The sequence below is a fragment of the Neopsephotus bourkii genome, unplaced genomic scaffold (genome assembly GCF_033783945.1).
Source record: "Neopsephotus bourkii isolate Nb327-2 ecotype Australia unplaced genomic scaffold, CSIRO-AGI_Nbou_v1 NB_39, whole genome shotgun sequence".
In the NCBI taxonomy this organism is placed as follows: Eukaryota; Metazoa; Chordata; class Aves; order Psittaciformes; family Psittacidae; genus Neopsephotus; species Neopsephotus bourkii.
In genome coordinates this window covers 78,632-102,693 of record NW_026900556.1, presented here as the reverse complement: position 1 = coordinate 102,693, position 24,062 = coordinate 78,632, and the positions used below count along the sequence as shown (strand labels likewise).

General features: G+C 52.0%; 1 protein-coding gene across 4 annotated transcripts in view; it reads left to right on the top strand.

Annotated features, from left to right (window-relative positions):
* Positions 1-24,062, top strand: part of TNRC18 (trinucleotide repeat containing 18) — a 55,264-nt gene that overhangs the window by 17,869 nt on the left and 13,333 nt on the right. For 3 of the 4 annotated variants that reach the window (XM_061345813.1, XM_061345794.1, XM_061345803.1), the window contains 13 exons: positions 402-2,204; positions 5,175-5,277; positions 5,624-5,829; positions 5,991-6,137; positions 6,524-6,708; positions 7,408-7,831; positions 8,287-9,234; positions 9,845-10,020; positions 10,725-10,861; positions 11,305-11,433; positions 13,283-13,457; positions 14,508-14,871; positions 17,676-17,990. In XM_061345813.1, coding sequence (XP_061201797.1) covers positions 402-2,204; positions 5,175-5,277; positions 5,624-5,829; positions 5,991-6,137; positions 6,524-6,708; positions 7,408-7,831; positions 8,287-9,234; positions 9,845-10,020; positions 10,725-10,861; positions 11,305-11,433; positions 13,283-13,457; positions 14,508-14,871; positions 17,676-17,990 — 5,112 coding nt within the window. The remainder of the gene's footprint in view (positions 1-401; positions 2,205-5,174; positions 5,278-5,623; positions 5,830-5,990; positions 6,138-6,523; positions 6,709-7,407; positions 7,832-8,286; positions 9,235-9,844; positions 10,021-10,724; positions 10,862-11,304; positions 11,434-13,282; positions 13,458-14,507; positions 14,872-17,675; positions 17,991-24,062) is intronic. The other variant, XM_061345822.1, reaches the window with a different exon arrangement.

Sequence of the window (24,062 nt, the reverse complement as noted above, 5' to 3'; positions counted from 1 at the left end):
GGCCCTGCACACCTTTTCCCTTGGTCACCCCTGGGTGCTCATCCTGTCCTTTAGGCCTGCTGGATGCTGGGATGTTGAGGGTGAAGAGCAGGAATGCCCTAAGGTTATCATCCAGGGATGTTTCCAGTACAACAGTACTGGTTGTGGCTGTGCCATAGGGAACCCAGCCAGGTCCCTCCTTGAAGTCCTCCCATGTGTTGCTTCATCCTAAGGCTCAGTGTGCATCAGAGACAGGGCTGTCCTGCATCCCACCTGGGCCACATGGTCACCTCTGCCCTAGTCCTTCTAGGCCACGTCTGACCCATCCTCGAACCCCATTCCCTCCCGGTTTGCCACCTCTCTCCTGTCTCCCATAGGGCTGTTGGAGCCCCACAGTGATTTCACTTGCTTTTGCTCTGCAGATGGGTTCTACCTTTCTGGCCACGCAGGCCAATCCGCTTTGCACCCGCAGCCTCCCCTCTCCAGGACCGCGGGCAACCACACGTCGAGCACTTTGCTCCGGGAGAAGGACCTTGGGCAGTTGCACAAGAGCTCAAAAGAAAGCCTCAAAGACCCGGGTGGGAAGGAGCGGGCATGCCGGAGCGATCTATCCCTGCCCTTTGCCAAGAAGGAGAGCAAGCCGAAGGAGGAGCCCCGGCCCCGCAGCGTGGTTGACCTCACACAGGACACGAAGCCCGACAGCGAGCGGAAAGTAAGCGTGGTGGAGAAGGCAGTGAAGGTCGGTGAGCGCCTCTCCCCGTTCCTGGCCGAGCACATGCCAAATCGGGGTGGTGGCGGTGGGGAACCCAAGTCCAAGAACCCGCTGCAGAGCTCTTCCCTCAGCAACTGCAACGGTGGTGGGGACCCCATGCTGAAGGTCCTGGGTGCCGAGCAGGACCGCTGTGCCAAGGATCCCGCTCGGCACGATGAGAACATGAGGCCTTCTGCGCATGCCCACGCCGAGCGGCTGAAGCGAGGGGAGCCCCTCCTGCCCTCCGTGGGTGCTTTGCACGTCTCCTGCAGCTGCCCGTCCCCGCATCCCTCCCAGCCGGGGAAGATGACGCCGGCCACGACATTCCCTCCGCAGCCCATCCATTCCAACATGTACACCATCTTCCCGCCGGCCAAGGAGCTGGGGAGGGAGCACAAAGTCATCGCCCCCACCTTCGTGCCTTCGGTCGAAGCCTACGACGAGAGGAGCGGGCCCATCCAAATCGCCTCGCAGGCCCGCGACAACAAGGCAAAGGACAAGGACCTTGGCAAGGTGGGGGTGCTGCAGTCACCCACGGAGCGGTGCCTTGCGGATGCCTCCCGCACGCTCTTGTCCCAGGACTTTTCGTGCCACAGTGATGCCAAAAGGATGGAGGCTCTGAGGGAGAAGGGCTCCGTGATCAGGGCGAACTCCATGGCACTGAAGAGACAGGTTACTTCGGAGCCCTTCCTCAACCGGCCGGGGCTGGGCTCTCCGGAGAGCAGGGAGTTCCTGGCTTCCAAGGACTTGCTGAAGCCGAGTCCGGAGGCAGAGCATCGCCCCTGCGAGCGGGACCGCTTCCAGCGATCCAGCTCCAAAGAAGCAGCAAAGGTTTATGGCACTTTGGACTCCTCCAGGCAGCACCTGGACCACGCTCAGCTGAAACCACCCGAGCAGAAGTGGAAGCCCTTTGAGATGGGCAACTTTGCCACCACGCAGATGGCGGTGCTGGCCGCGCAGCACAACCACGTCACCCGGGCGGAGGAGGAAGCCAAGAAGGTCTACCTTGACCCCAGTGGCTTGCCACGGTCCTCGGTGGTGGGCTCGAGGGGTGCTGCAGACGTCCTCCACCCCGCCTCCCATGGCGAAGGGTCGGCCATGCAGAGCCTCATCAAGTACAGCGGCAGCTTCGCCAAGGAGACGGCGTCGCGGCAGAGCTGCGGCAAGAAGAGCCCCTTTGGTGGCTTGGGCAACGTGAAGTTGGACTCTGCACAGCTGGGCACCTCCAAAGTGCAGCAGCTGCTGCTGCAGCAGCCGGCGAAGCAGCTGAAAAGGGACCCCGAGAGACCTGAGAGTGCCAAATCCTTTGGCCGGGAGAGCATCGGCTCCCAGGGCGAGGTGGAGGTGAGGCACTTGCCCGTCGGCATCGCCGTGGCTGTGGCCCGGCAGAAGGACAACAGCAGCAGCAGCAGCAGCAAACTGGGGCCCAGCTTGGCAGACAGGGATCGCTCCCTGTCTCTCAGCAGCATCAAAGGTAGGTTCCCCAGGCCTGGCCCTATGGCATGAGCTGAGTTTGGCATCCTCAGCTCCCTTTGCCTCCCCTTCCCAGCCAAGGGCACGTTGTAACCCACAGCGGGGAGCAAGACTCCCCGTGCAAGAGAGACTTCCCTTTTCCTCCTTCCATCCCCTCTGCCCACCCTGTCTCCATGTGTTTGATCATGGTTAGCAAAGGGACTGACAGGAAAACCACTTCATCCACCTTTGTGCTGGTCTTTTAATCCCATGGGTTTGATTTAAGCCATGGTGCTGGCGGAAAGGGGTGGCTTTGGTGGGATATCTGGGGCTCTGCTTGGCTTCTGTAGCAAGATAACACCCGAGGGCTGCCCAGCATGGAGAGAGCTCTCCTCTGATGTGCCAAGGAGCGATGCCAAAGTAAGCGGCCGGCGAGCATCTCTTGACTTCCCATGTTTAGCCTTTGCCTTTCCCATTTTTCTCCCTTTACTCCCCTCTGAGCCAGCAGCCCCTCTCCCCATTCCCATCACCCTCCCCACTGCCCGGAGCACCTCGTGGGCAGCACAGGGAGCTGTTTGTTCAGCCGTTCGGTTGTCCCAGACGCTCCCAGCTTGTGTTAAATGTAATTTACTGAGCCGAACTAAAAGGCTGCAAACAAGGGTTGAATTCTGGCAGGCCTCCGGGCTCGTTGCTAAGGGATGCAGTTGGCTTTCAGACAGAAAACAAGACTGCTTTTCTCCTCCTCTCGCCCCCCAAATGCTGCCCCCCCCCCCCCTTTTGTATGCCAAGAGATATTGGTCTAATAACATTAGCTTGCTTGCGCTGAGTGGACGGTGCTTGAATGTTTAGACCTTTTAAGAAGGAGAAAGCAGGCTTTAGTTGGCTAATCTGTAGTATTTGGCAAGTAAAATGCAAGTATTTAGTGCTGGGCATTGGTTGTCAAGGGAACGGGCCTGAGCCTTTCCTCCATGCATAACTGATTGGATTTTTCTATGCGGGTCCGTGCGTCATGTTCATATAGAGAGACAAAATGATCATTCACTGTCTGGACAATCGTTGGTCTGTACAGAAAAGGGACCGTCCTGTTGGCGGGCTGGGGGCTAGGCAGGAATGAGAGGAATAAGAAAGTGCGTGTGTGTTTGGAGAGGGGATGAGGCAACAGAAAGATGCCAAACCTGGCTATAAATAACAGAGCACAAGGAGTGGAAACGGGAGAGGGAGGGGAGGTAGAAGAACAAAATAATGGGTTTCTAATAAAAGGCTTGGGGTCAACTCACCTTGTGCCAAGAAGGGGAGGCTGAGAGCTAACCATGTTCCTGATGCTGAAGAAGGCATCAACTGGGGGAAGATAAATAGGAAAAGAGGCTCCAAAGGAATAAAAACATGGGATAGGGAGTGGAAGGGGATTTGCGTGGGGATGGAGATGGTGGTAGGGAAGCAGGGAGGGATGCTGGGCTTCCAGAGGGATTCACAAGCCTTGTGCCATGAGCAGTGGAGACTGCACAGGGCATCATTCAGCTGGTTGGGACAGGTACTGCACGCAGTGTTCTGCCAGCCTGCAAGGGAAATGGGGTGACCCTGGAAGGTCCTTTGGGACAGAGAGGTGTGATGCTTTAAAACTAAAGCATCTTTGCTGTCTGCCTGGAGTCCACGGAAGGAGCCTTGGGGAGAGGAGCTGGGAGAGACATTGTCTTGTTCCTGGATTCCTTCTGACAGTGAGAGCCAAGGGAATTGGAGACTTGACAGCAAAGAAACCATGGGCTGTCCAGGTTTGAGGGAATACACAGCAGAGCCCTCCGTGAAACGGCTGCCTGTCAGCAGGATAGACTTGATGCTCTGAGATGCTTTCCCGTGTGCCAAACCTCATCCAGATGGGAGAGCGAGGACCCTGGTGAGGGCTGTGGGGAGCCAGGGTGCAGCCGTGCGAGGCAGTGCTGCACTGCTGAGCCCTGTGGGGTGCAGAGCATTGTCCGGGCAGGGGGGGAAGCAAACACCTTCCTCCTGGTCCCCTGAGACCGGCCGGTTGCTCACTGCAAACAGGACTGGGATTGAGGTGTGGATCTGTCACCAGAGCATAACGTGAAAAGGGGCAATAGGGAGCTGTGGGGAAAATGTATATGCAAGAAAGAAGCTAGGGGGTAAAAAAGAGGGAAAAGCAAGCCTGAAATCAGGCAGATTGGGTGAAGATCTTGGATGAAGTAAGTGATGGGTGGCTCCAATACCTGGTGCTGGCACTGCTGTTTGCTCCTATGAAGGTGGTTCATAACCTCTCACGGACGCAGCTGCTGCAGTGCCAGGCTGTGTTTGTGAGAGCTGCTCTGATTCTGGACAAGCCATTTCTCCAGCCAAACATCCAGCCCCTATTTTGGACTCTTGCCCTCATCTGCCATATGTGTCCCTGCCTCGCCAGCCCCTTTCTTGTTGCGTGGCTTGGGGAGGAGAGAAGCAGAATCCCACTAACAGGTTGGAGTGCAGAGTGGTGCACACTGGTTTCTTGAAGGTCTGTAGTGCTGGTTCTGCCTGCCACAGAAGGACAGGGATTCAGAGCATGCCCATTGCTCCCAGACGAGCGGAAGGTGCTTCAGAAGATGCAGAGATAAAATCCATACCCCTGCAGAATGCATTAAAAAGGATGTGTGGTTTGATGCAGGGATTTAGCTGGGCCTGGAATGGGAGATCTGTCAGTGTCCTTCAGCAGCAGTAGTCCTGTTGGGTCCTGGTGCTGCCAGGCCAGTGGTGTCCTGTTCTGGGCTTGGTATGTGGGTCCCTTGATGGCTTGGAGACAGGAAGATCAAACCACTCACAAGTGAGAATATCTTGATTACATAGACAGCCTTACCCAGGCCTTTAGGACTTGAACTTCGTAACGGTCTTAGGGGCAGTGGCATTTGGGTGTGCTGGCTCCCAGAGTCCTGCCTCTCCATGCCCAGAGGAGATGGGCAGCTTTCCACAGGCTGTTCCTGCTGTCTGATGGTGCTGGGTTGTCTCGTAGGGCACGGACGCTCGGAAGATGACTGTGGGGATGAGAGGAGCCGCCACCGGGACAGCCACCTCCTGGCAGGGCGCTTGGAGCGGGATCAGGAGAAGCTGCTCAGGTGAGGGTTGGAGGGAGATGGGGTCTGTGCAGAGAGAGGACGGGGTTGCATCCATCCTGGTGTACCTCCTGGCACCAGAGGAGCACTGAGTGAGGCACCATGGGGTTATGGACAGATTGAGCTGCAAATCTATGCCTGCTCCGGAGGGATGGAGAGCTGGGATGTTTTATCCTGGACACGATGTTAACCACCTCCATCACAGCTCTCCTTGAGTGTCTGAACCCTGGGCTGCAGACACACTCATCCTTCAGACTGGTCCATGCCCCTGAGCATCTCCGTCAGCTGCACAGCAACCTGCATCACTCAGACCACCTCTCACTGTGTCTCTTGCCTCCTCCATCACCAGAGAGAGCAAGGAGCTGGCAGATTTTGCTCGGATACACCCCTCTGGCTGTGCCACGAACGGCTTGAACTCCAACCTCATGGTGACGGGAGGCCCAGCGCTCACAGGCTCCGGGCGCTGGTCTGCAGACCCAGCTTCACACTTGGCAGCCCACCCCTGGCTCCCCAGGACAGGGAGCCCTTCCATGTGGCTGGCTGGCCATCCCTATGGTGAGTATCCTGGGAGACAGTGGTATATCCATGGGGTGTTTGCACCAATGCAGTCCAAGAAGAGTGAGGCTGCTGTCTCATCAAAGGGTATTTTGGAGCAGTCAAAAGATGGCTTCTCGTGTGGGTAGGAGCTGTTGTGACTGTGGTGTTTCTTCTCCCAGGACTTGGTCACCCTTCCCTGCACCAGGGCATGACTCCCGGCTTCCCCCCTGCCATGGGGGGAGCTCTCCCTTCTGCCTACCAGTTTGCCAGAGACCCGCAGTCGGGGCAGCTTGTGGTGATCCCCAGCGAGCACTTGCCACACTTCGGTAAGCACTAGGGTGAGGGTGAGCTGGCCTCTTGGGAGGTGTGTTTTGGAGGTGGAGGTGGAGATGTGTAATCTTCAGCAGTGGCTCCTCATCCCCTGCAGGACCATGCAGGGTTGGAGTCCTTTGTTAGAGGAGCCAGGGGCAGTCAAACCAGGGGTACCTAAAGAGCAAAGAGGGTCAGATGGCCACAGGACCCATGGGATGGTGGGAGTAGGGCTGCCAAGAGGAAGACAACATGCTTTCCCCATTGCGTTTCTGCATAGCCCAGTGTTTGGCATCCCCCATTCCCTGGGATTGGGGTAGAGACACTTGCCCTGGGTGATCCTGAATCCTCTACTCCTTCCCATCCTCCTGCCTGCCTGACTGCATCTCTGCTCCTTCCCCAGCGGAGCTGATGGACCGGGCACCCCCGCTGTGGCCGGCCATGTACCCCCCGACCAGGAGCTCCCTCCAGCACGCTCACCAGCTCCAGCTCCTCTCCCATCAGCAGCTGCTGAGGCAGCACGAGTTGTACATCCTGCAGCAGCAAGCGGCCCACGCCATGGAGCTGCAGCGGAGTGCCCAGCTCGTGGTACGTTCTCCAGGGCTTCCATGGGTATGGAATGATCCTGGAGCTGGGAAAAAGCAACTGTACCTGCGTTGTGTGTCTGAAGGGTATGGATGCATTGAGTGACCCTGCCCTGGTCCTTGGGATGCGAGGCACACAGGGTGTAGAGCCATTGAGCAGAGCTGTCAGGAGGGCAGCACAGCAGCACAGCACAGCCGTGATTCCTTCCCTAGGGATGGCTCTGTTTAGTTGAGTGGTTCCATCCCTGATCCACCTCCAGCAGCTCAGAGAAGCAGCTGCAATACTGGCAGCAGTCACACAGGGTCCTGGAGCCAGGTCCCATTCACCAAATGATTTTGGAAGTCGTGAGCTTTCATTTGGGTGTTTGACATCCATTTAATTTTTACAGTGGTCATCTGGTTTTCAGCCTTTGTTTTACATGTGTGCTTGCTGGGCTGGGGGCTTAGAAATAGAAACTGTTTGCTTTGGTTGCAAGTGAGAGCTGAGACACCCTTTACGTGATTCCCAGAGCTGGGAATTGTAAAGATCAGTGTCACCCTCCATCAGGTTGGCCTTCAAATGGTGTTGCACTGGGGAAGGTGTGTTTTATTCCAGTGCGTGTTTGATCAGATCATGCATAGGTCTTGCTTGGTGGGAGGTGTGTGCTGCTCCCCAGGAGCAGGTATTGATGTTGTGCTGAGTTCTGCTCTGTTCTTGTTGCAGGAGAGATTGAAGGCCAACGAGCAGCGTGCGGATATGGAAGAGAAGGTGACGAAGCGGAGCCTGGACAGTGCCAAATCAGGCCTTTCCTCCTCTGCCTCGGGACTGGTGCACCGGAAACCACCCGTGCTGTCTCCCAGCGCCTCCACGTCCTACAGCAAGGCTGTGAGTCCACCTCCCCTCTCTCCCAGGGCCTCACCCGTGTCTGTGCTCAAAGCTGAGGTGATCCAAAAGATGGAGGAGCCACCACCGCAGCCAGCCTACTCCTACCCCGCCACCCCCAGCTCCCATCCTTCCAGCCCGCCCCCCGCCTCTCCACCCCCTGCCCCTGCCATCCCTCCAAAGGAAGAGGCACCAGAGACTGTGGAGAAGAAAGAGCTGGAGCTGGACAAAGAAGCTGCTGGTCCATATCAGGCCTTGTTCCCAGGTAAGAGAGCCCTGCTTTGGCAGAGTCCCGTTGTGTTTGTGCCTGCCTCCCTTTCTCTCCTTGACTCTTTCCTGCTTCCATCCCTTCCCCTAGAGAAAACCACGTAGCTCCTCTAAAAAGGCAGGGGAAAGGCAAGGACCAGGATGGTCTGGGATCAGTGCCTGGGTTGTAGGGGGACCTGGAGCTGTAGGCTGTCTTCTTCCCTTGGGTTGAGCTTGGGTTGGTTCCTCCAGGGCTGAGGTCTCAGGGGGAGAAGGATGCAAGAGACAGATCTCTCTTAAGTTGCAGGAGAGTGCTGCAAAGGTGCTGGGGTGCTTGGCCAGGAGAGAGGCTTGAGGACAGGGAGAGATGAGAGATGATGGAAGCAAAGGGGCTCCATCTCTGTACCTTAGTGAGGGAGAAAGTGTTCTGGAGACCCAGCCATTACACAGCCTGTCCCTTCTGGTCTCTTGCAGAGATCCCCCCGGGATATCCATTCCAGTCCCTGCCTCCCTCCTTTGGAAGACACTACCCCTACCTCCTGCAGCCCACCGCAGCATCTGATGCGGATGGCCTGGCTCCTGATGTCCCGCTGCCTGCTGAAGGCTCTGAGCACATGGAGCTTTCCCCAGAGGTCAAGCCCATCCGCCTGTCTCCGTCCAAAATACTAGAGCCCATCCAAGCAACAGCAGAAGAGGAGTCCTTGGAAGAGAGGGTGAAATCAGAGGTGCAGATGGAGGAAAGCCAAGAAAGCATCTGCGAGCAGGACATGGGGACTCTGAACATCACCACCTCTGCAGCCGTCCCAGTGCAGAACGTGGACAATTGCAATCTCCTGTTGCACCAAGGTGAAGCCTTGGGTGCTATGGAGCAGGACCAGCAAGACCTCCAGAGCTGCCCACCTCCTTACCAGGTTGTGGCTTGCCCTGCAGAAACAGAGGCTCAGGCAGAGACTGGGAATGGAGCAGAAACCTGCTCCATGCACATGGAATATGACGGTTTGCTCGTGCACACGGAGAACGAGCCTCCTGAGATGGACTTGGCACCCCAGCAGGAGGAAGCCTCTGTAGCTATGGATCTACAGAGCACTGATGTAACCAGGGGAAGGGAGTTTCCCAACCTGCCCCCTGAGGAGGGGGAGCAGGGGCCAGAGATCCCTTCCTACACAGAAGAAGCAATCTCTTGCCAAATCCCAGCTCTGGACATCAAGCCAGGCGACCCTCTGGCTGGGATGAATGCTTTGGTGGCTGCCACAGAGATGCCTCAGGCTTGTTCCTTGTTGACTACCACCAGTGTCACTCCATCGCAGGTGAAGGTGGAGGTGGTAACTGAGCAGGCTTTGGAGCACTCTTTCCTGCAAGGGATCACTTTGCTGAGTGAAATTGCAGAGATGGAGCTGGAGAAACGGAAGCAAGAAATGCAAAGTAAGTCGTGAGCCCTGGGTTTGGTCTCCCTGCATATGGTCCCCGTGTTCTCTGTGTGGGGTGGCATCTCCTACAGCTTCAACCAGGCAGCAAGGAGGGCATTACTCCAAGTTGCAGGAGCAGTTGGTACTCTGGATGGGGTTGGAGCAAGGATGTTGTTGCAGTAGGCTGAGCTACGTGTGGCTTTTGTACTGCTCTCCCCTTCCAAAGGCCCTCGCCATGTCTAGACAGTTTGTGGTATGCGTAGCGGAAACGGAGCCCCACTTGCTGAGAGCTGCCAGGGTAACACCCTTCTGGCAGGCACTGAGTCCACAGTCTGTTGGGGTTTGGCACAAGAGGCCCCAGTAGCTCCTGATGATGCTTTCCAAGAGCTTGGCAGGTCCTGAAAAGAATCTCACCTTCCAGTAACTTCCTGAGGTGAGACGTGATGGGAACTGCCAGTTGTACCATGGCTGGGTACAACAGGAGACCTCGAGTAGGAGCCAGGGGTGGCTGGGAGGCTCCTTGGGCTGCCATGGTCCAGAAAGGGACATCCTCCTCTCCTCGTGCCTCCTGGAGGAGCAGTCTTGGAATGTGAATCTCTGTAGCTTTATTCCTCTGTCCTTCCCAGCAGGTCCAGAGAGTTTCCCTGTCCGGCCAACGCTGGAGAGTTTGCTGGCTGCCAGCACCCACATGCTCATGGAAGTACTTTCCACCCCCTTTATGGAAAGTCTGAAAACCATCCGGCTGCCTCGAGAGCTGAATCCCAACAAAAAGTACAGCTGGATGCAGAAGAAAGATGAACCCGTAAGTAGCTCTTGAGTGTGGCTGAGCCTGAAAAGCCACAGTGCATCCACTCACCACAGCTTGCTCTTCCAGCCACCAGGCTTGTGCTGCTCTCCTGCATTCCCAAAGTGAGCTGGTGCTTCCCTCACTCGTGTTCGTAGCTGCCCGGGGAGCCACTGTGGTGTGATTTAGCTTCTCCCTTGTTTTGAATTCAGCAGGACCCTGGCCAGGTGGTGTTTGTAATACAGAGCCAACAGGAACTCATCTGTTAATGCTTTGGTGGGGGGGGATAAATAAAGATAGTGGCAGGAAGGTTTTTCCTTGTTTTTTTTTCTTTGCTGCCTCTTCCCCATGGGAGAGGCTGACAGATTCCTTTGTACCCAGCAGCTGAGTGCTCCAAGACAGGGAATATGTTGATCTGTCTTGTTAAAAAAGGAAAAACAGTTTATGGGTGGGTGTATTTTGCCCTGAAGGTTCTTTCCCAGTGTTGCTGTCCCTCAAAGCTGACACTCTCCCGTGCATAAGCCACCGAACATCTTCACCTGGCAGTTTCTGCTTGGGTACCACTCTAGGGCTGTGCTTGTGGGCAAAGATGCTCTGCTCCACTGTTAAGCATGGAGGGCTGCAGATCTTGGCCGCTGCAAGAGCACCCCATTGTGCACCACCCCAGTTTGAGAGCCTGAACATCTCCTGAGCTTCTCACCCCCTCTTGCTCTCCACCTTAGATGTACTCCATCAAATCAGCCATCGAGAACATGGATGCGATGGAGCTGGACTACAGGATGAGGCTGGCGGAGCTGCAGCGGCGCTACAAGGAGAAGCAGCGGGAGCTGGTGAAGCTGCAGCGCCGCAGGGACTCCGAGTAAGTCACAGCCTGCTCCCTCCATCCGGGATTGAGACCAGCCCTCCATTCCCTCCCTGGCTCCTCTCCTCCTGGTCCGGCCCGCCAGAGCTTTGCACTGCACACTCCTAGGCTATGTGACACGACCACCTGAGCACTGGTGAAAGCAGCTGGGAGACCGTTGTAGAGACAAACCTTGGCTTCAAGCAGCTCAGTTTAGCAGTTTGGTGACAGGAGAAGGTTCTGGGTTGGCTCCTGTTCTTGCTTGCTTTCTTTTTGGTTTTTTTTCCCCCCACTTTTTTTTTTTCTTTTTTTTTTGGATTTACTTCCTTTATTTTTTTTTTCTTTCCTGTTTTTGCTTTTTGGTTGCAAAATTTGACTTTGCTTTTTGTTCTCTTTGCCTTTTTGGTTTGTTTTTTTTTTTGTTGCCTTGGTTAACAGTGAAGCGTGTGGTTTTTTTAAAGGGAAAAGCATGACGAGAAAAGTAGAAGCTTGGCAAGAAGAGGCCCTGGAAGGCCCAGGAAGAGGAAACTTGGATCAAGCGCTCTGTCACCCATTAAGGAGAGAGGGAAGAGTGACAGCAAGAGTGGAAAGTAAGGCTGGAATATGGGGAAGATGGGAAAATGGCAGGGTCGCTGCACCAGGGTCTTACTTGGGGACAGCATCTCGGATGCAGCAGGGGCTCGCTGTGGCATTGCAGTGACAGGCTGGTCTCTAGCAGCAGCAGTGTTGTGGAAGTGTGTGCATTTAATGTGAGTGTGTCCTTCCAGTGGGAATAGGGTGCCAGCGTCCTCCCGCTCTGCTGGTAGAGCATGTGTCTATGGTGGTGGGTGCAAAAGGAGGACAGGCTGAGTTGAGCGCTGAGGTGATGCGGAGCTGCTGGCTGGGCAGGGAGCTGTAGGTGAGCTTTTGGTGTTGGGGTGCGTGTCCTGATGTGTTCTCAGGAGAGCAGATGGTGCAAGCGGGTGCTGTAGAGCTGATGGCAGGGATGTTGGTGTCACGACCTGGAAGGACAGGGCTAAGGTACTCTGTAGGGCCTTTCTGTGGTGTTCTTGCTGTCTTCTTCTCTGTCCCCTCAATCAGTGGGAGTTGGTTTCACCTGATCTCTCTTTTTCAAGGGGCTGGATCAGTCTTTCTTCTGCCTTTTTCTCTTGTGCAAGTCCAGCTGCTCTTGTTTGGATGCCTGGATCTCACCACTGTTGGCCATCTAACCATCCATGTATGGCCCAGTCTCTCCCAACAGGAAGGCACCTCCAAGCTGCTCTGTAGTTTTGCAAATCGGGTTCAGGTGCCCAGCTCCCACTGATCTTGTGCTGCTTAAAACCTGTCCTCTTGGTGGCTCTGTGTTTGGTTCTTCGTGTTTGGGTGGCTGGACAGGCTGGAGGCATCCAGAGGTGGCTGGAGTTGTGCGTGTGTACGTGCATGGTGGTGTTGTGTGTGCATGGAATCAGAGGAGTGCTTCATCAACTTGATGTGGGAGATAGAGGTAGATCCTCAGCCAGTGTTTAGGGCCTGAAAGTGTTGGTTGAGCTGTCTGTGGAGGTCAGCAGAGAGGATGCAGGGGAGGGGAAGACACCTGGAAGCTGAGGAGGCTGCCCTGTGTTTAGTGGCTTTGTGGTGGTGGTATGACCGAGGTCAGGAGGTTTAGCGTGAGGGAGGTGGCATATGAGAGCTTTTAATGGAAGCGTGGTAGAAGTCTTGAGGTTTTGACTGATGATCCATCCGATAGTTCCTGGAGACAGTTTGGGAGCAGTGAAAGATGTGCTTTTAGTCTCACCTACTTTATTTCTTTTTTTATTATTATTATTCTTTATTTACCCTCTCCTTTTCCCCCCAAACCCTGTAGCAAGACTGAAGACATAGTTCACAAATGCCTCTCACGTGGAGGTAGATTGCCTGTCCTTTAAGCGAGCCAGTCCCTGCAGTGTCCTCATTCCTCTGTGTCACCCTGTGTGGCACTTCCTTACCACCTCCTTGCTCATCCCCAAGCAATCAGAGCAAGTGTGTGGGCAGTGAGGCAGCTCCCTGGGCCTTGGGAATCTCTCTGCATCTACAGAGTCCATGAAAGTAGAGGTGGAAAAGACCTACAGGGCCAGCTCAGCTGTGTGTCCTCCCCTCTGCTGCTCTGTGCCCTATCAGGCAGTGTCTGGTGGCTGTTACTCAAGACACCAAGTACTTCCTTTTGGATCCGAGACTACCCTGCAGGTCTCTGATTCCAGGCACCCTCATCTATGCTGGTGGCCAGGAGTGTGCAAGAAGGGCTCCTTGGCTCTCCTCTTTGGTGGAAAACCTTGTCCAAACTGCTGTCACTTCACAGTAGGCTCTCACTGAGGATCCCCGCTGTCCTGCAAGGCGCTTAACCTCACTTTTGAGCTTGGTGGGGGTCACAGGGAGGAAAGCCCCCCCCCCCCTACCTTGACCCATCCTCTGCTTGGCTTGCAGACTGAGCAAGTCCTTGTTGCTCTCTGAAGACTCTGAGACTGGTGAGGGCATGAAGAAGAGGCACAAAGGGGCCCTCCCGGAGGAGGACGAGGATGTGGAGAGCGGCAGTGGCAAGATGAAAGGGAGGAACCAGAGCTGGGAAGAGCACGATGTGGCTCCCAGCTTCTCAAATGAGGTCAGTGCCCTCATGGGGGACATGGAGCCACAGGCCAAAGGAGCTCATTGCTGCTTTGCTGGTACTGGCTTGCACTGGATAACTCCTCCTGATCTCAGAGCATCTGCTCTCAGTTCACATGGGTTTAGAAGCTCTTCATAAGCAGACTGTGAAGTGGAGGGCTGTTGGCAAAGGCTAATGTTGGCTTATGGAGGTCAGACCTCTTTGGTAGGCAGCAGGGGCAAACACCTTCAAGCCAGCCAGAACACTGAAGTGTTGCACTAGCTCTGAATCCAGAGCAGTGCTCGTCTTACCCCTTTGCCTATTGAGGCAGTGGAGGAGAATGAACTTTGTGAAGCAAGGAAGGAATGGGAGCTTTAGCTGCTATTTTAAACACAGGGTTTTCTTCTGCTCCTGTTGAGGCAATGAGATACTTACTGGAGCTTTAAGCTGCTGCTGAAATCCAAAGTGCACACAGGCGAAGTACTGAATTACAGCTGCTGTTATCTAGCTATAGCACATGTAAAGTGTATTTATTTTCTTCAAGAAGCAAGAAAGTACTGAAAATGATGTAAGCACTGGATGTAATGCAGTGGTGCTGATGCTCTTGCTGAGAGGCTTTTGGGTCATCTTGGCATCCCAGCCTCTGGGGCTGGTTGATTATGTGGAAATCCGTATTTATTTGGCTGGCGTTTTGGGTAAAGATGATTTTTAATCCTTGTGATTTAGAGAAAAGCTTGTAAAACCAGTCCAAACATGGCCTAAACCCCAGAAGTTGTTGAGCAAAAAGAACTCCAAAACACATTGTTCTATGGACATACTTCCTTTGGAAGAAAATTCAGGTTTTCTGAGTTAATCTTGTGGTTTTGCAGCCCTTGATAAGGGTAAAGCGATGCTGTTTGCTGACATCTTCCTCCCTAGCACCATGGTGGGTTATGGCAGCTGGGGCTTAAGACTGTCATTTGAGGCCTTACTAACTCTAGTGTGTTGGAGGCTGTTATGAGGGCTAGTAAAATCCCTCAGGTCTACCATGATAGCTGCTTTGTTCACCTCTTCCTTTCACCTTGGCAGTTAAAGCTCAAAAAGAAGAAGGTGCCATCCGATCAGGAGCAGCTGGCCAGCAAGCTTGACAAGGCTCTGTCCCTCACCAAACAAGACAAGCTCAAATCCCCCTTCAAGTTCGCTGACAGCTCTGGAGGCAAGTCCAAAACCAGTGGAGGTGGCAGCAGGTACCTGCCACCCCACGAGGCTCTGCAGAGCAAGGAGGAGAAGAAGAGCCTGGCCAAGAACCTGGGCCTGTCGCTGAAAAGCACCAAGGAAGGTAAAACCAAAGTGGCTGCCAAAATGAAGAAGATGGAGGTGGGGTTAAAAGTCAAAAATCAGCTCAAGGTTTCCCATTCACCAGCGATATCTGAAGTTAGCAGCTACTCCTATAGTAAGTAACCCCTCTTTTATCTCTTTTTACAGTGTAATCTGTTGTGGGGGCTTGTGGGTGTTTGTGGCCTCTTGGAAGGGGTCTGGTTTTTGCTCATGGGTGAAAGGTGACCTCCTTCATGGCTAATCAATGCTGCTGCATCTTCAGGGTCAGCATGAGGTGTCCACCCATCTTGCTGTCCAAGAGGTAGCCAGTATCAGTGCATCTCTTCCAGTCAGTGCCACCAATGGGGGAAAATGCATTAAACTAAAAGGTTGACCCATGTTCTTGCTTTCGGTGGAAGCAGACACTCTCCTTCTACCTGTCAGATGAGTACTCATAGCCTCTGCTCCGGGAGGTGGTTAACAGCTCAGTTTCCAAGTCTTTGTTGAGCTGGGTGGGATTTGCTTTAGGATTATGCTGTTGAGTCAGTTGGAGAAGGGGGCACTGATGTTTATGAACATCTTCCTGCCCTTAAGAGCTGTGGCTTGGTTCCTGGCTGACTGCGTGCAGCATTCCCATCTGTCTCATCAGTGTCCATCTCACCCCGGCATCCTGTGTACTGATGGCCATTCTGAAGCCAGAGTGCACCTGAGCAGGGGTTCCTGCAGCTGAGCAGAGCTGGGGACCCCTGTTACAGAAGGGAAAGTCTGAACTGCAGATAGCGTTGGGAAGATAGAAGTGGAGGTAAAGAGTCTTCAGCAATTCAAGCAGACAGTAGGGCAGAGAGGGTCTTGGAGTTTGTGGTCTGAGGTCTGGTTGTGTATTTATCTTAGCTCACTTGTCCTTTCCTCTGCTTGCAGCTATTTAAGTCCCGTGTTAAAACCCTTACAGGGTGTCTGTACACATAACAAATATATCTCAGTGCAACACCAGTTTAGAAATGTCAGTAGTGGGGAGGATGATGAGCCAATGGTTGTCCAAGGGAACAAATGTTTGGCATGAAATGAGCTATTTACACAGCAAAATAGGAGCCACTGGACTTGAACACAGCCTTTGGCTGATGGTGCTGTACACACCACCCAATACTTCTGTTGTTGAATGAGCTTCACTCCCAAAGACAGACACTAAACTGGGAGCTCTGGAGCTGATGGGGAGGGGAGGCATGGGCCTGTCATTGGGTCACTGAGGCGTGATGGATGCGGGGAGGCAGGTCGAGCATATGGCACTACTTCCCATGACTGGTGGGCTGCTCTTGTGGAGGAGGAGAAACGGGACTGGCGCCAAGTCCTTCTGCCTCTTAACCTCCTGCTTTTCTAGCTGGAGTCCTGAAAACCTTGGGCAGAGATCCAGAGGGCGAGCTGAGCATCCTATTCCCATAGATTTAACAGGAGTGAAGCCCAGAATGATTTGCATATTTGGGCTTTGGGCCTCCTAAACTAGTTTATTCCTTGTTTCTTCTCCACAACCAGTGCGATGGATGGGGGGGACTGATACCCAACCTGATGCTGGGGAGCATCTGCTGCTGCCCACAGGCTGGGATGATCCCCACTGCCTCTCTGTAACATTGTGAAGCCAAGGGTGCGTTCACAAGGGGGGAAGTGACAATTCATACCTGCTTTTAGTGCATCCAGGGGTACCGTATGCTTTCTGTACCACCTTCAGATGCCAAAAGGGGACCACTTCTTAGCACCTGTGGGGCTTGACAGCATTGTAAAGCCATGGTTCACAGATCAAGGAGCAGCTTGGTGCCTGCTCTGCTTTGGTGCAGTTGATATTGCTGCAGTGTCTGAGGCAGGCATTCGGAGTCAGATGTGTTCCCCACTTGGCTTGCTTTGGGTGCCCGTGTTGAAAACCCACTGGGAGAGGAGGCTCATGTAGAGAAGGAGGCGTAGGTCAGTGTTGAACATGACCAGGTCGATGGCCTGGTTGTTGGCACTGCTGTGCATTCCATGGACATCCTCATAGCAGAAAGGGGAAGTGGAAGTGCTCAAGGACTTGGCAGTGTTCAAGGCCAGGTTGGATGGAGCTTGGAGCAAGCTGCTCTAGTGGAAGGTGCCCCTGCCCATGGCAGGGATTGGAACTGGATGAGCTTTAAGCTCCCTTCCAACCCAAACCATTCTGTGATTCCATGAAATGTCCACCTCAGTTTTCTCCTCCTAAAACCACTCCTTGGGTCTTGTCTTAAGGAAGCGTTTGGCCTAGGTGGAGAGTGTCTATTCCTGACCAAAAGAAGGAAACATGTAACGCTGCGTGCATTCATGTGCGTGCGGAGCCATGGGGTTGTGATGGAGCAGACTGGTATTCATCTGTGTTTGGAGCCATAGGGTTATGATGGAGCAACCAGGTATTCACCTGTGTTTGGAGCCGTAGGGTCATGATGGAGCAACCGGGTATTCATCTGTGTTTGGATCCATAGGGTTGTGATGGAGCAACCCGGTATTCATCCATGTTCTGAGCCATAGGGTTATGATGGAGCAACCCAGTATTCATCTGTGTTTGGATCCATAGGGTTGTGATGGAGTGACCCAGTATTCATCTATGTTCGGAGCCATAGGGTTATGATGGAGCAGCCCAGTATTCATCTGTGTTTGGAGCCATAGGGTTGTGATGGAGCGACCCGGTATTCATCCATGTTCTGAGCCATAGGGTTGTGATGGAGCAACCCAGTATTCATCTGTGTTTGGATCCATAGGGTTGTGATGGAGCAACCCGGTATTCATCCATGTTCTCAGCCATAGGGTTGCAATGGAGCAACCAGGCAGGGGTAGAAGATGGTGGCCCGGGGTCCTCCCTTCAACCACCTCCATCTTCACCCGCTCTCCACACACCACAGCCCCCCCCCGTCCCCTGAGGTAACGCTCTCCCGCCTGCTTTGACCACAGATACGGACTCGGAGGAGGAGGAGGAGGATGAGGACGGATCCCTGAGGGACGAGTGGCCGGCGCAGCCCCCGTCCGCCCCCAAGCCGCGGCCGTCCAGTCTCTACAGCACGGCAGCCAGGAAGGGCGGCCGGGCGGCCGGCGGCTCCAAGGCAGCCCCCCGCAACATGGCGGCCGGGCGGCCGCTCAAGCCGAAGGCGGCGGCGGCGGCAGTGGCGGTGGCGGCGGTGGGCAGGAAGCAGCCCTTTTGCCTGCTGCTGCGGGAGGCCGAGGCGGGATCTTCCTTCAGCGACTCCTCGGAGGACTCGTTCGATCAAGGTTATTAGTTTATAGCAAACGCAACCCCGCACGCACCCCTCTGCCATGGCTGTGTGGGAGCGGGTGGGGGGCCGGGGTCAGCCATTTTGATGGTCAGAGCCAGGGCGGCCATCTTTGTCGTTGGCAGCGTAGCCTGCTGTATCAGCCCCACGTTCCTCCGGTAGCCCTTTTTTTACCTTTATTGTTGTGATATTAAGACTGGCTGGCTCTTTTAGAGCTTTTATAGCAACTGGGGTCTAGTGTCCACCTCTCCCTGCTTTCCTGTTCCCTTCCTCCCTTCAGTTTTCCCCTCACTTTCTTCCTTGCTGCCACCACCACCATTTATATTATTATTACTATTATTTCTTATTATTTTCTGTTGGCATGAGCAGTTTGGAAGGAGCTTTTTTTTTATTTTTTAATTAATTTCCTTTTTTTTTTTTTGGTTTTCCTCCTTTTTTTCCTTCAGTTATTTTATTTAATCCCGGGATACTGTTGTGTGGCTTGTGTGACTCGATGTTTGTACTTGCGATTTGGTTATACCGAGCTTTTATTAAACAGACCGAGTTCATTTTTAACTAAACCTGTGTACCTTGTCTCTCTTGCTGTGTCTCTTATCAGGCCGATTAGGTTGCCGCTTCACTTCATCCTGCTCTGCATCCCCCTCCTGCTCCCACTCCCCATGAGTAGAACTGGATTTAACCTAGTCTGGGGTACTCTCTATTATTCAAATATCCCTGCTGCCTTTGTCCATGTAAAGCTTAGGCCTTCCCCACCCCCATCCCCTTTTATTTAATACATATTTTGTTTGGTTTTTGGCGGTTTTATTTCCGTTTCAGTTTGTTTTCTCCATTGATAAGCTCTTGAAGCAGGCAGATAACATGCAGATGCACTTGGTCCTTGTTTCCGCTGTGAGTGTAAGGTCCCCGTTATTGAACAGCCAAAAAATCACTCGTTTTGAACTACAAAACCTGGTTTTCTGTCTCTTTTTGGGTGGTGATTGTTTTATTCCCCATCACCCGCGGTGTCCCAAGGATGTGGCAATTACTGCATGGAAGTTGACTCCGCAGTTTTCCCCCCTGTTTTTGCCACGCAGCTTTTTCCTGTCAGCCTGTCATTAGGGCTTCAGTGGGAAAAGGGATTACTTCGAGCCTTTCCCTCCAGAGACACAAGGGGTTTCTGTTCCAGAGCGCACTCATTAAATAATAATCATGGGGAAAGGTCATTTTAATGAGCCCTCAGCCCCTGAAAGAAGCAGCACGTCGGGGCTGAATGCTAAGCGAGAGCATCCCCAGTTGTTATCATCCAAGCCACAGAGCACAGCGAAAACCTTTTTAGTGTTTCCCATGGAAAAGAGCCTGGAGAGTTTTGCTTTTGTTTTGTGCTTTTGCCTTCGTTTTTTCATTTGGATGTTAATTTCCTCCATGCACCTCTTTGCGTTTTTTTTTCCCCTCCAAACCCCCAACCTCCAAAGGAAGGGTAATTCAAGCTATTGAATGCAGCAGAAAGATACAGATTGCTGATTCGGTTGGATGTGGCTTTGGGCTGGACCCACCAATGCATTTCAAAGAAACCCCCCCTAAAAAAATGAGTAATATATGTTGAAAATTCATTCTTAAAAGCCAGACAGTTCTGGGGATAGTGGATTTTATGTAAAGGTGAGACTGCCACATTTCCATTAAGAGTCTGCGTTAACTTCCATTCTTCCCTTCCCTGTTCCTTCCTGCATCTTCCCTGTGTTTATTTTGCTGCTGTTGGAAATTTTGAGGATATCAATCCCTTTTAGTTGCTAAGTTCTTGGAGGGTTTCTTGGGTTTGCTTCTTGGTTTTGCTCCAGGTAAGCAGATAGGTCACTTGGCCCGAATTGGCTCTATCTTTCAAGTAACCTGTCTGCTTTAAAGAGAAATAATCCCAGTTTTATGGGGTTATCTAGGGAGGGGAGGGGAATACGGGAGGAGGTTGGGGAATCTGGAACAAACGGGGAAACGCATTGTAAATTCCTCTGGGAATGTCATTTAATGGTGGGGAAACCAAAGATGCAAAACCTCCTGGGGTGGGAGGTGGGCACGGAAGGGGAGGTGGGGAGGGATTATTTGCTACAGGGTTTTTTTTTTTTCTCTGCAAATGCTTTTATTTTTGTTATTTCTCAGAAGCATTTACTTAAAGGGATATTTGGGTAATAGGGTTTCTAATGGCTTTCCCTGATACTAAACCGATTAATAACCTCAGCTTTTCTAGAAGTGCTCACTTTCTCCTTGCAGCTGCTTGACCAACCCTTTCACCCCTGCCCCTATCCATGATGCTTTGAATGTCTGTGTCGGTCTCTTGCATTTGCTCTCACGCTGCACTAAAGAAGCAAAGTGGTTGGCTGGTTGTAGGGCAGACACTTCTCAGCGAGGGTCACTAGCCATGAACCTGAACCTTGACCATTGTTATGTAGGTAGGCAAAATAACTTTTCTTTCTGTCATCTGTCAGCCTCAGACGTTTCGCTGTTACCTCCATGAATAATGACACGTAGCTCTTTGCATCCTCTTGGTTGTATTAATGATGATTTTGCTTTTGACTTTCCTCTGTCCATGAAGAGACTCGCATGGAAGATTTGCTTGTGTGCACGTGTTTGAGGACTCCAGAAATACTTCACTGTTGGCCAGACCTTCTTTTGGAAAACCCCTTAACACCCAGCAAAGGGAAAGGTTGGCAGATGGGGCCAAGATGAGAAGCCACAGCACTGCCTGCAAAGCTTCTACCACTGTCCTTAGAGGTTTCAGGGCCGTGATGCAGACTCTCCTAGTATCAGGGTAATTGCCTGGCCATGGCTCTGCCAATATCTGTGCCAAAGGTAGGAGTAGCTGCAGGAAGATGTGTTTTCATCTGGTTTGAGATAGGCAACGCTGCTTTGTACAGACTAAACACCATGTTGGTAAGAAGCAAAGCTTGTGTTTTTTTGTCTAGTAACCTTGGAGAGGAAACTTCTAATAGGGGCTGAAGCCACAGGGGACTTTTGAAAACCATCAGGATAAGTAATACCTTGAACTGAGACCAAAGATCCACACTTCCTCCTCCTCCATACTCTGTTTTCCATAAGAAATTAGCACCTTCTTCCCTGCTCTCCTTCCCCGACTGGGAGGATGGTTTGACCCCAGTGAAAACACCCCACACAAACCAGTGAGGGTTCACTGTTTCCCTGCACAGTCATTCCCATGTGATAGATTTAATGGTTTTAATTTTGGAAGTATTTCTGGAGTCAGCAGCACAGCACATCTGGGGGAAAAAAAACCAACATATTTTCAATGATGAGAATTGGCTTGTTTGAAAAAGAAAAAGAAGAAAAAGAAAGGCACAATCTGCAATTGGACACTCAAAAATCAATAACCTCCAGAATCTGGACAGATCACACAAATCAGATGTCAATGACCCAGTAGCTGTCTAAAGTCTGCCTGTACTTAGCCTGCTTTGTATGCTGTAGGCCTGCTTGGTGTTATGAGAAAACCGTGCTATTTTCTTTTCAATGTGAAATGACTCTTTTTAAGTGTGTGATTTTTTCCTTCCCCCTTTCCCAAGCTTTTCCTGTCCACATCCCCCTCAACCTTGTTACATCAGCCTTTAAAACCCAAATTACTTAACCAGCTTCTGTTCACCATCAACAGCTCTTCATTTACTGCTCTCCTAGAGTAAAAGACAGTTAAAAGCAATGAGAAAGATTTGAATTGGGTTTGGGGTTTGATTTTAGTGCAGGTAAAAATAAGCTTAGAAAAGTCTTCTTTAGGTCCAGTTTATCAGTAGCATTTAAGTCTGAAGTGATTGTGTTGGTTGTAGAGTTGTATGTACACGTGTGGTTGCATGTGGATATATACACACATATACATGCTCTTAAAAATGGTGATTAGAAAAGATACTTACAACTTTGGGTATTATTTTCCTTACCCTCATTCAGTGTTAACAGAATTACCATAGAAGGGACAAAATGAGGTTTTTAATGTCTTTTTCTCCATTGTTAACTAAAAATCACCTTTTCAGGAGTGAAAAATGGGAGGCTTCAGTTGCGTTAAGGCATCTGTGCATACTTCATTTTAAGCCCACATCTAGTTTGGGTACAGTACGAGTAGAACTGCTTTGCATTAAATACAGGCATCACGAGTCTCTCCAAAAAGCCATAGAGCACCAATAAATGTGGGGATTTAGTTCAGAATCATGTGGGTTTGGAGCAGAGCCCCAGATACGTTCTTTCTGTCCCATTTGTTAGTTTTTGCCCCTTGGAAAACAGAGAGGAAGAGGAGCAGGGATTGTGCTGTGCATATAGAGTGGAGTCAGCAAGATGTGCCCTCGCCATGAGAGGTGGAGGAGGACGGATCTGTGCTGCGAACGTGTTAAAACGTGTTTATTTTCAGGCTGAAAATTGTATTTCATGCAGCTAAAAATACAAGTGTTGCAGGGAAAACGCTGACAAGAGACTATATCTTCAGTTGTCTTGCCGTAGTGTGACTTTGAAAGAGGTTAGAATAACTGCCAGGTATGTTATTGTGTTGTACATTTTCCGTGGCATGAGTAATAGCTGCTTTCATCCTGCCTTTTAAATCTGTTTTACCTTGCTGCATTTGAAATAGTGTAGCTGCTGGGCACCTTTATGCCCTCACATGTGCAGCATCTTTGGGTGCTGGAGGAGAGTGTTAGGCAGGCAGTGAGCTGAGCCGAGGGGGATTTGCATGGGACAGGTCATGGAGGGATTGTTCCGCTGAATTGCCCTGGTTTTAACCTGTTTCCCTCCCCAGCTTCTCAGTGAGCTGCTCTCAGCTCATCCCACTCATCAGTTCTGTCATGGGAGGCTCGTTTTTCCATTCTTTTTCCCTGTTTTCCCAGCCAAATGGGATGTGTGGAGGGGGTCTCCTTCCCTCCTGGTGGGGCATTGAACTCAGGCACTGGGTTTGCTGCTTTTCAGGCAGGTGCTTTTCACATCTCAGAATAGCTGAGTTCATCTGGATTTGCTTTCTTTTTGGCAAAACGTAGGGAACCAGCAGTTTTTTGCCCTTTTCCTGGTAGGGGAAGGAATCTGATCCTAATTTGATGCAGAGTTTTTATGTTTTCCATGTGGGTTTTATGCAAAGAGTGAGCAGGGCGGTGGATTTCACGGTGTTTCCTGCAGGACTGTGGGTTCAGTAGCGTTTTCTATCACAGGGAGCCAGCCTGAGCAGTTGAAATGTGGAAGGGCTTTTGATGCAGTTAAAAATGAGTATTCTTGTGGCTATTTGATGCGTGCCATGGAGAGAAGCTCTCCTTGTTAAAGCAAAATAACATGTATGTATAGCTGCCCATTACTTCAGCTGATAAACTGCAAGGATGAGTACGCTGGTTTCTGATTTTTCCTCTTATTTCTAATGTCACAGAGGAATGATGCAAAGTGGAAAACCGACGCTTGGTGTTATTGGCTTGGGTTGTTTTAAACGGCCAAGTGTTGAGGACGTTTTTATCTATCCCAGAGGGCATACGTGAAAAGAAAAGGATTTTCATGTTCATTCCAGCTCATTTTGAAGGGATCTGGTTTCTCATTTGGCTCGTGTTCAGAGGGAGGGGAGCTGGTGAGTGGGCTCAGGCTGGGGAAGAGCAGGGCTCCTGCTAGTGGTGGGAATTCTCCAGCAGCCTCCATGATCCTACTTAAGCCCTCAATTTCGAGAGAAACGAAATCCCTTTTCCAGGCCCCCTTTTTGCAGTTAAATCTGTTCCATCTAGATTTATGTGCTCATATATGTGTGTGTATATGTATGCGTGTGGTATACGTGCGCTCACCAGCACGAGCTGGGTGAGATGCTGTTAAAATTAATTGCCTTTGAGCTGATGACAGACTCCTGGGAAGTGCTGTAGGAAGGGAGAGGTGCCACTCTCAGAGCATCTACCCTCAAAATACCTGCTGTATGTACACCATAAAGGAAAACCCCAGCCCACTGCTCTCTGCAGGTGTCAGCCGAGGCTGATTTCATTGCCAGCACTAGACTGGGGCTGTGGGCAGCTCTTCCTGCCTGTGCTGAGCTGGGCTTCCCTAGCCTGAGCTGTAGAGAGGGAAATGAAAGGCACGGAGAGTTTTGAGGCAGAGTGTTTAA